Source organism: Carlito syrichta, unplaced genomic scaffold (assembly GCF_000164805.1).
Source record: "Carlito syrichta isolate Samal-C Ts95f unplaced genomic scaffold, Tarsius_syrichta-2.0.1 Scaffold47312, whole genome shotgun sequence".
Lineage (NCBI taxonomy): Eukaryota > Metazoa > Chordata > Mammalia > Primates > Tarsiidae > Carlito > Carlito syrichta.
Window position 1 is genome coordinate 398,264 of NW_006991408.1, and position 11,919 is coordinate 410,182.

Sequence of the window (11,919 nt, forward strand, 5' to 3'; positions counted from 1 at the left end):
ACTACAAGTAGATTAAACTGTTATTAACAGGAGAAGGTTCTTAAATGGGATTTTCTTTTTAAGACAGTTACATGTTTTTTACAAAAAAAAAACTAAATAAAGCATCATGAAAGACTAGAAATACTAGAACAGACAAATATTTTTTGAACATTCACACGAAAAGAATTTTGTTTGGTACTATGCATGTGATACAAGAGAGAAATCAAGGGAAAATACAGGACTAAGAGTCATTTCTAACTAAATCCAGAAGACACACACAATAGTCTTAAAACTTATGCACCAAATAATATAATATCTGATTAAAGTACCTGAGAAATTTTTAATAACATGGAAAATTATTTGATATTTTATTAAAACCTGGATATCCTGTTTGCATAGTGGTCTAGTCAGTCATTATAAATTCACAAAATTTACCGAGCCAAAGTAAACAAAAGTCATTGAAAAAATAGGGATACATGTGACATAAAACCACCCAAAATGAAACAGATTGAAGGTATATAACTATAGTTGGATTACGAGTGCTTTTATTTATTTCTAATGCTTTATATTATCCAAACTTTTAGTGTTGATCAGACTAATCTTGCAATAAAATAGTATCAATTTTAAAGTACTGTACATTTGCAATATTTCCAATATTTAAGAGAATGGATTTTCTTTGTGTATATATACATTATTTTGACATTGATTTTCAAGGGGGCTTAAAATTACCAGATATCCTCATTTTGGCTTTCCCTTAATCAATGTACTACTGTTCTCACACAGAAATAAATCAAAAATTGACAATTCACGTAATTTTTGTGTGGTTTGTTGTGTTCAATAAAATCCTTAGAATGTGTCAAAGAATATAGTTACTTTGGAAATCAATGCCCTAGTTGCTATAAAACTATTTCATATGCATTTTTTTCCCTAAAGGATTTAGAAAAAAACATTGAATTTTCACAGAATTATTTCCCAGTTCGGTAAAATCAGACCTATACATTAACCTTTAAGAATTTTACAGCAATGGATAGAAGTGATTTAAAGGCCCATAACTGATCTTTTGTTACATTATCAATGCTTTTACTAAATTGGGTAATTAATCATGTTATTTTAAGAATTAAAAGTGTTTTTTAAAGTCAGATACTCTTTTTTCCTTTTACTTATTAAAGTAAAAATGCATCTGCAAGTTTATTTTTAAATTTCCACCCAGTTCAGTTTCACTGTATAGTAACATGAAGTCAAGGAAAATGACAGACCAAGTGAAAAAAGGAATCAGATAAATGTGACCACATGTCACTGAGGTGCTCTCCTAGCACCATAAAAGTTTTAACTGAAGGTGACACTAAATTAAGAAGTACTGCACAAAAAAATTAAAGCCATGCCTTTGGGAACCCTTTTGAGCATAATGGTCCAGTCAGCCATTATAAATTCATAAAATTTACAAGCCAAAGTAAACAAAAAGTCATTTCATAGTATCTTTTACTTTCTCTATTAAGAAGGTGCTATTGTGATAAGTTGGAACCACTACAAAAAATTAAATGTAAAATCATTAACTGTTACCTAAATTATTATTTGAGAAATAAGCAAAGCTTTAAAAATAAGTTAGAGAAAACACGACAGATTGGAAAACTGAATTTATCCTTTCTCCCTGACAATATATCCTTTCTCTCCTTACTAAAATAACAATAAATAAACAAAAGGGTTTCAGTTCATAAAGACAAAGGATGAGCCAAGAGATGTTAGCAAATGAGAAAAGTCAACACACTTTTGAAGATGGATAAAGGATACATAAGCTGAGAGCCAAGAGTTTGTAGACAGAAAATGCCATAAAAACACACCAGGGAAAGTGTGAAATCTTTCTTGATGGAAGTAACTTACTCAAAAGAACAAGGCCTCCTGAAGGTGACAAAGAGGGGACCACTCTTCAGTGTGCCTGAGCCCTGCAGGTTGCCCTTCCCCATAGCTCACTATTAATGGGCTCCAGGAACACACATGCAGCCTCACGTCAGCTGTTTTGGTACCTCATTCTCAAAAGTGAACACAGAGAAAGATTGCCAGGATTTGAGAAATGCTTTAATATAATGGGAAAAAGTCAACCAACCCAAACACAAAAAAATCAAAACAAAAATATTTTTTAAGAAGAATTGATGCAGGGAGCAGAAAAACCAACAATAACTTCAGATGTTATCAGAGAGGTAAGAAAAAAATACATAATCTATCCAATAAGAACAAGATGCCAAAAAAAAAAAAAAAAAAATCAGAGAATTTGATCCCATGATTGTTCAACTTATGAGTGTTTTGGGACATGTTCTAGGTGGGTTCTTTCCTCAAAAATTTCTTTCTTTCTTTTTTTAATTTTAGAGTTGTACGGTACAAGTGAGAATTTGTTACATAAGTAGGCTGCATGCAGGTGAAGTTTGGGCTTCTAACTGGCCCTCTCCCCACCTTGGCAGTGGACCAGGCACCCATTGTGTTGCCACGTGCCACCCTCCTCATCTCTTCCTCCTCCTTTAGCAGTGCCCAGCATCTTTTGATCCCAACCTTGTGTTAGTGTGACTAGTGTTCAGGGCCCGCTTACACGTGAGAACAAGTGGTATCCAGTTCTTTATATGATGGTCTCCAACTGCATCCAAATTGCTATGAAGGCCGTGATTTTGCTCTTCTTTATGGCTGCATAATATTCTGTATATTTATCCAGGCCACTTCTGATGGGCATCTGGGTTGGTTCTATATTTTTGCTATTGTGAACAGTGTGGCAATAAATATAAATGTGCAGGTGACTTTTGGTGGAGCGATCTTCTATGTTCCTCTGGGTACATCCCCAGAAAAGGGACTGCTGGATTAAATGGAAGCTCTATTTTTAGTTCTTTGAGAAATCACCACACTGCTTTCCCCAGAGGCTGAACTAGCTTACATTCCCACTGACAGTGTAGCACAGCTCCTTTTCGCACTAGTCACACTCTCATCAATTTCTTGTTTTATTGAATGCTGATCAGAGAATGGGCTGATGTTTTTGGTTTTGAGAATTTATTGAGTTGTTTGTGGTCAAAGAGTCAGGTGTTTAAAAAATGCTTTTGAGCAAGTTTATTTTTAGCTTGGTATATATTTTTCAATCAATCTTTTTTTCTTAAATCATGTTATTCAGATTCTATACATTCTTATTTTTGTTTTGCTTATTTAATCTATCATTATGTAAAATGCTTAAGTCAAAGTTTCCTAATATTATTCTTGGTATCCTTATATTTTCTGCACTTATAATTTCACTGATGATACTGTACTATTTACTGAATAAAGACTTATGCCTATTTTAACCACATTTTGGAATGTAATCGTTTCCATTTCTACTGCAAAGAATGCTCTTTTACAGATGAGGAAATGAAGCTAGGAATTGTGGCGCAGTTTGCCCTATACTACAAAATAAAAATAGTAGGTCTGGACGTCCAACTCAGGCTGCAGCCTCGAATACGAACACACACGAACACACACACACACAAAGAAGTAAAATCTGAGATAATTTACATCATTATGCTTCAGCCAGCAGAATGTTTCTAGGTAGTAAGCCCGGAAGAGGGGCTAAGTTATGCTGTAAGTTCCCAAGAAGAGCACCCGAAAACCCTGAGATTTCTCTGAAGTGCCCCCACTTCTGTGCAACAGATGCTCCTTTTCCATTTGTGTTGTTTGAGGTCCAACACATTAGCAATGTGTGTCCTGCACCCCATACACAAGCACTAGGGCAAAGAGGCACACTGTAACAATATCTGACTTGATATGTAAAGAATATAATTATCAGTTCCTAAACAAGGTACCTCTCTATATTTTACAGCACAGAGGTAGATCAAGTCTTCCAGGATCTGGGTTCTATTTATTTGAAAAAAAAACTCTAACTTAACTTAATCCTGGACCCTGGCTCAAAAGTAAGTTTACATCTTGCAATTCCAATATTGTCATCTTTAAATATTTCTATGTCAATAAATACACCTACTTCACTTTATTCACTATGTAAATTCATTCAAATAAAATGTAAATGGTGTGATAATTGTGTGCCAAAAGTCCTATTTTCATAAAGAATAAGAACTGATGAAATTTCTTTCAAATAACAGTTTATACAGATTCTTCATGAACTCCATACAGCTCTTAATATTATTGCTAACCCCTTGACTATTTTAATAAAAGTTAAAATAAACCTGTCTGAAATTCATCTAACAAAGACACCCAGAGGTCCACCTGATCTATTAAAGTGATGTATTTTCAAATGTCCTTAGCAATATCTTGATGTCATCGTTCTCCTTGTCAGCTGTACCAAATAAGACGCTGACAACTTATTTTAAGAATACTGTTTACTTCCTTTCAAAACACTGAGTCTTCAATATCAGAATCAGAAATTCTGACACGAAATGGTAAAAACAACATTCTACTTGCAAGCAATTCACTGCCTGGAAGGATTGTAGAGCAAAGCAGCTGAAACAGTCCCTTCCTTAGAGAGCAGTACCACACTCTCTTATTTTACCCTAGGCTTGGCAGCAGAAGGCAGTTGAGTTGTTTTACACAGATCTTGGCAAAACTGGAGGATCTTTCTCTTTTGTTCCGTCTTTTTTTTCCTTCTTTTTAAAGATAAGAATATCTGCCTAAGAATCTTCTGGACTAGAGAATGCAAGAAGCATCTTGCCAGATGATGTCTCTTTGATTAAAAGTGCACAGATATGGGCAACTCCCTCAGTTCTCCTCCCACGGTGGGAGCTTATCTGTTCTCTCAATAAATCCTGCTTTTCAAAAAAAATGCATAGATATATGACAAGAGGAAAAAAATTTTATTTTGGAATATTCAAAATATTTATTCATTTAAATTCATCTGGAAACCCAAGCTAGAAATGCTTATAATAGTACATCTAGGAATCTGGGAGAATGCAGTGACATTTACAAACTCTCATCTCTTGCATGTCTTTGACATATAAGAACAAAATGCGTAATGATAACCATGGAGGTGTTATGGCCAATGTCTAGCAGGAAGGAGTACGTGTGTAGTATTCTCAACAGATACTATCAAAGATAAGAACTGAAGAGTAATATTTTTACTCTTTCAGAGTTATGTAAAATTTAGACTACGATAATAGAAATAACACAAAAAAAACCACCACGGATTATGAATGATATCAAAACAATTTTTACCCAGTTAATTACAAGAGACTTTTAATAAATTCTTATGTTATAGACATGGTTACATTAGTCAACTGATTAACTTGGTGAAAGACAATGATTAAATGACTGAAGAAAGAGACAGAAATATTCAGTGTTTACAAAGGCAACCTACATTAGCCATAATCCCCAATAATGGCCTTAGTGTCAACCCTGACTCTACCAAGAAATCTGCCCTCATTCTTGGACTGCAAAATAATGTTAAGTATAATAAAAGTGACTTGCATCTCTTTGCATAGGTAAGTTAGAATTTATTTACTTGATGGTTTATATACCTTATCAATCCTATATAAAAATGCAAGTTCAAGAAATATCTAGCTCTCGACCTTTTGTCTTTTCTAAGTTACTACAGGTACTCATTGTTTTTCATTTTCTCATTTCTGAGACCCAAGATTCATTAAGATTTAAAGACTTTGTTCTTTCTTACGTGAGTTGCTATCATAAAACAAAGTCTGCAACTGGACGTGAACCAAGCATAAGGTATCACATTCTCTGCAGTCCTGTGAATTTATGATGCTTGGAAATAGGATAACCTCCCACATCTGCTAGCTCCCTAAAAATGTCTCATTGTTCTATCCGGTCTTAGTACTTCACTTCTTTCTCCATGCTTCATAGAATGCTTTTCTTTTAAACGCTTGTTTATTTTTACATTCTTCTAGTTCATTCAAAAGTTCTGAGGAAAATCTTAAAAGGCTACTTGGTAGACTCATGTCAAATATTCTCAATATTATTGATAGTTAGAGAACACAAATGAGACCATCAATTTGACCTCATTTACAAAATATACAATGAGCAAGAGTTCAGGAGCATACCTATTGTGCCACTGTTCACAACCATGTCCGATTCCAGTAGGGAAAGGTGAGCCAGCAACACATAAGAACAGCACAGGAGGCAAGTCAGCCTTGATGAGTGGAAGAAGAGGCCTTGAGTGAGTATCTCAACAACCTCAAAGAGCTGTCCAGGGATGATATTTGTTATTTAACTGCAGTACCACAGGAAGGTAATCTCCAGAGAGCTCTAAGGTCTGATAAACTGCAACGTTATGGTTTGACTAACTTTGAGGAAAATGATTCAAGTTTTGAAGGGAGGCATTAAGATGGCCAGTTATTTCAAAAAGAAATACTTGCCACTAAAAAGTCACAATGGGAAGGCAAACTCTCTCTCTCAGGGCTGTCTGACAGAACTCTGATGATGATGGAAACATTTTATATGTGTGCTAGCCAAGACAATCACCACTAGCCACATGGGACTGTAAGGCATCTGAAATATGGCTAGGTGTGACTGAGAGCTAAAATTTTAACTTTGTTTAATTTTAATGAATTTAAATTTATCAGACACATGTGACTAGTGACTACTATATTGGACTTTGCAGCTCTGATCTCGATCTCTCTCTCTCTCTCTCTCTCTCTCTCTCTTTCTCTCTCTCTCACACACACACACACACACACACAGAGTAAATGCCTGGGAAAGACACTCTGTAGCCACATATTCTTAGTGATGTCTAGAGAGTGGCTCTGTCAACTCCAATGGCATCCTCACCTACTAGACAGCATCCTCCTAATTACGGGCTTCTATCCTCTCTACTCGTTGCTTGCTCTTCCAGTCCTTTCCTCTCTTTCCCTCCTCCCTCAAAATGCTTCCACCAGGTCCAGGTACACTTGCATAATCCAAGGGTTGTTCAGAAGTATACAAGTAACTGAGGTGTCTACATGTCTTTTTTTTTTCATAGATACTATACTACATTATTTTTCTTTTAAAAGTGTTCATAGATTTACACATATAACATTTATATTCATGTATGCGATTTGGGAATACTTATCATTATGTTTTATACTCTTATAATGACATATGCTTTGATTCATTTAAAAATATTTTCGTCGCTGGTTTCCAGAATTGCCTGATAACCCCTGATAAAGTAATGACTTCCTGTATTATGTTTAAATTTTACTCAAATAAATGTTTTCATGTTTCACATATTGTATGACTTATCATTTTCTCTTTATACTTCTTCATTTTGGCTTTATATATTTGTGTATTTGGACAAATTTGAGGTTAGTTCTGTTCAGTTTTAACTTACATATTCTGTTTCTAGATCACTAATGTAATTCCTCTATACATTATTTTACCAATTGATGGGGATAGAAAAGGCAGCCTCACCTTCCACCTTGATTTGGATTTGCTTTTTCTTATAAGCACCATTTACTCCATATTTAAAACACGGCATATTCTGCAACATAACGTCACACTTAGCTTCTATTTTTTTATCTTCAAATGAACAAAAAAGGAGAAAAAGAAATAGAGGGAAGATGAAAACAAGACAGAAAAAGGCAAGAGGCCTTGCAATTTCTCTAGAAGAAAGTAAGTCTCAGGACTTAAGGTAGTGAGCGTATGTGAGAAAGTATGTACTTCCCAGGAAAACTGTTAGAGAGCTGAGACTCTGGGTTGGGACGTGGGTCTGGGGAATACCTTAGAAGTCCAGTAAGCTTCTAGAAGGACAGAGGAAGGCAGACAGCAGGAAATGTCAAGGGACGGGCCTTGGCAACACAGAGGAGGAAGCCCTGAGGTCAAGTGCCTCCAAGAGACTCATGTATATGTGACACGGAGGTGTTAATCTGCATCATGTTTTTATTTATCCCTGAAATAAATTAAATAAGAAAAAAGTTTACCTGTGATGTCCTGAATAACGTGGACCACGGATATGGCCTATTCCTCGGCACCCTGGAGTAGGACAAACAGCTTGACCTGGAAGGATTTTCACATCATTTGCTCCTTCAGAAAGTAAAAGAACATACCTTGAAAACAACCCCATTAAAGAAGAACTGGAAAGACTAAAATATGTAAAAACAAACTGTCACCAAAAAACACTTACGGATTATTTACGATGGTTCATTAGACAATTCAGCAGAAAATACCAGTGCTATAATAAATAACACTAACAGCACAACTAATATCAGAGAGAGGAAAATGAATGGGCATTGAAGAAATTTTAAGAAACAGATAGGATAACATTCACCTATTTCTTTCAGAGATTAATAACATGAAGTCAACACAGCCATGAGCTCAGAATGTGAGAGCAAGAACGTGAGTACATGAGGTCTGGTTTGTGGTTCCCCAGTGAATCCCTACTCAACCACAGCATGGATCCCTGAATTGTGCACAGAAACCAAGCTAGCAAAAGGGGACATGGTGCAGACAACAAAGCTGGCCCTAACCCATGCTTACTCAAGTAGCTGTCAAAGCTAGAAAGCATTGATGTTACACTATACAGACAGAAAAAGGCAAGAGGCTTTGGAATTTCTCTAGAAGAAAGTCTCAGGACTTATGGTGGTGAGTGTATGTGAGGAAGTATGTACTTCCCAGGAAACTGTTGGAGAGCTGAGACTCTGGGTTGGGACGTGGGTCTGGGGAATACCTTAGAAGTCCAATACACTATACTATATTATACTATATACTAATATGTTACACTATATGCTACACTACACTGTACTATACTGTAACAACTACAGGCCAAAGAAATTCTGTCAAGCCCAAGAAGCAAGCTACCTATAAAGATTAAAGGATTAAAACCCCATGTCCTGTATTGTGATTTTCCTCAGATTTCACCATCCCTTAGGCATAGACTTTCTCTCTCTCTCTCTCTCTCTCTCTCTCTCTCTCTCTCTCTCTCTCTCTCTCAGCAATCCATTCCATGCCATCATCCTGTTCTGAAACCCACTTCTCTGACAAGCCCACACTTTGCTTCTCCCCTCCCAGCTCTCAGACTTCCATTTCCTGTTCAACAAACTCCTCGCTTCCTCATCCTCGTCTCAGTATCTTCTCCATTTCCCTACTCTAGCTTCATCGGGCTGCTAGCTGAAGACACAGCCTCCTGTAGGCCTCGGCAGGAGGAGCCTCATATCCTCACATGCCCTATGCCTCGGGATAGCAAGAAGTCAGTGCTCCCTTCCCCTCCCTGCACCTCCTCTGGGCCACACCTCTAGACTCCTCTTTCAAGGCTGACAACATAGGCTCCAACCATCTGCCCTCTAACTGCTCCTGACCATCTGCCTGCAGTACCCCCACATCACATGGGGAAATCTGGCACCTGGATCACTGTGTTCCACACTGTCCCAACTCCAACAATAACTCAGGCAAGATGAGTACCCACAGGGTCATACCCCAGTAGATCATTAACCTCCTTGTGGCCAGTGGTCGCTTCCCTGAATCTGTCTGGGTCACACACAAAAAGAAAACCCTCTGGATCTTGTCATCACCCAGAATGACTCTGCTTCTGGAAGCCCATCTGGCTACAAAATCATATGCCTCCAGACTGCTGGCTCAGGTGCCCCTAGTGCTGATGATGTTTTCAGCATTGATAGAATTTCCATGCCACTAATTTCTCTTCATTTCCCTTCCTCACTCCCATCTCTCCATAATCCCCTTCCCTCATCTAACTTAGAATCTATCAACCATTATTTGACCCTCTCTTGCAAATAACTTAAACTGTCTTGCCTTCTGACTTTTTATCACACCTAGTTGTGAGGAAAAAAAAAAGAGCCAACCATGGATCAACTGTAACATACTATTGCTCTGTTTTGCATAACTGAATTCATCTAGGAAGAAATTACATATAATACTGACTAAGTGTTCCCCAAACACTCTTCTCCCAAGTCTTCTCCCAAGTTCTACACTGAGCTGAGCCTGCCCACTGCTAACTGAGAGAATCCCCACCCACCCATCATTTCCCCTCTTTGCTACAGTGCAGGAAGCATTCTCCCATCTCCAAAGCAAGTGACTTACCATCTATTGTTGGATTTCATCCACCTCCCATTATCTAGGACCTGTAGGCTACTGTGTATTTCAATTGCTCCATGACTACTGACCAACATTTAAGCATGCTCCAGTTTCCCCCATTATAAAAAGAAACAAAGACAAAAGAGAAAATAAAGCCTACAACTCTACTTCAATCCTCCATCTCCCCTAAGCCACTGTTTATACTTTTCCCTTCTTAGCAAACTTCTCAAAGAAGTTAGCTGCCTGAATCTACCTTCTGAGGTCACTGGTGACTCTGCACATTAAGTCTCTGTGCACTGCTGCATATGTACTATGCTCAGTGTCTTGGTACCAACAATCACAGTTGGCGATCTCCTGTGGTCATCATTACTGTCCACTGGCTTTGGTGACATCAGACAGTTTTCTTTTGGTGACATCAGATAGTTTTCCTTCTGCATAGGAACATCCTTTCCAATCTTCTTTATCAGTATTTCCTCCCCCAGCAACCTTAAAATGTCAGAAAACCTCTCAGGGTATGGTCCTGGGCCATTCAGTTCTACAGCTTCATTTAACAAGTTGACTTACACCTAGACATTCCTGAAGTTTCAGACTTTCTAGTCCATATCTCCACTGGTATCTCGTAAAGTCATTTCAAACTCAAAGTGTTCAGACTAACAATCATCATTTGTTCCCCCTAACCCCATAGAGTGGTTCATCTCGGTAAGTCACATCACACGTCATGCCAGAAACCTGATCCTTGACATCTCTTTCTTCCTCATTTCACTAGACCTTGACTATCAATCAACCTTCAGTTTCTTAACTATTTCTTTCACCTGTCAATTTCTCTTCATTGCTAACTGTGAATAGCTTAATTCAGTCATCATCCTCTCCTACTTGAAGAATTTTAATAGTCATTCTTTACTAATTCCAATTTATTCTCCATCTTGCAACCAGAATGACATTTTAAAATCAAACATAAACAAATTCCATAAGACTGAAATACTGCCAAACACCTTCTCAGACCACAATGGAATAAAAATAAATATCAACACCAACAAAGTTCCCCCAAACTCCAAAAAGACATGGATACTAAACAGCATGATGCTAAATAATTCCTGGGTCAATACAGAAATCAAAACAGAAATTCAAAGATTTCTGGAAACAAATGAAAATGAAGAAACATCTTACCAAAATCTCTGGGATGCCATGAAAGCATTACTAAGAGGAGAATTCATATCCTTATGAATATACATGAAGAAAACAGAAAGATCACAAGTTAACATCCTAACAAATCACTTAAGGAAGCTGAAAAAGCAAGACCACAAAAACCCTAACTTTAGCAAAAGAATCCAGATTACCAAAAAAAAGGCCAAATTCGAGACTTAGAAGACAAAATATAAAAAAAATCAACAAAGCCAAAAGCTGGTTCTTTGAAAGGATAAACAAGATTGATGGACCACTACCTAGACTGACCAAGAAAAAGAAAAAAGCCCAAATAAACACAATCAGAAAGTCACAACTGAAATACAAAAGATTATCAGAGATTATTAAGTACAACTGTATGGAAATAAAATTGAAAACCTAAATGAAATGGAGGACTTTCTGACATCACACAACCTCCCCAGGTTAAAAAAAAGAAAAAATTGAGACCCTAAATAGATGAATAACAACCCAGGAAATCAACTATTTCATAAGAAAACTACCTATTAAAAAAGGCCCTGAGCCGGGCCTGGTAGCTCAGCCTGTAATCCCGTGGCTTTGGGAGGCTGAGGTGAGTGGATTGCCTGAGCCAGTGGGTTTGAGACCCGCCTGGGCAGCGAGCCCTCATCTCTATAATAAATCAAAAAAAAAATCAGCCCAGCATGGTAGCACATGCCTGTAATTCCGGCTACTCGGAAGGCTGAGGCGGAAGGATCTCCGGAGGCCAGCAGATCGAGGCTGTGGTGGCCGGGAGTGGCCACTGTACTCTAGTCTGGGTGACAGAGTGAGACTCCA

The 11,919-nt window shown here is 37.5% G+C and overlaps 1 protein-coding gene across 2 annotated transcripts in view; it reads right to left on the reverse strand.

Annotated features, from left to right (window-relative positions):
• Window positions 1–11,919, reverse strand: part of L3MBTL4 (L3MBTL4, histone methyl-lysine binding protein) — a 433,421-nt gene that overhangs the window by 171,992 nt on the left and 249,510 nt on the right. For both annotated transcript variants that reach the window (XM_021707570.1, XM_021707564.1), the window contains one exon: window positions 7,839–7,941. In XM_021707570.1, the coding sequence (XP_021563245.1) occupies window positions 7,839–7,941 (103 nt within the window). The remainder of the gene's footprint in view (window positions 1–7,838; window positions 7,942–11,919) is intronic.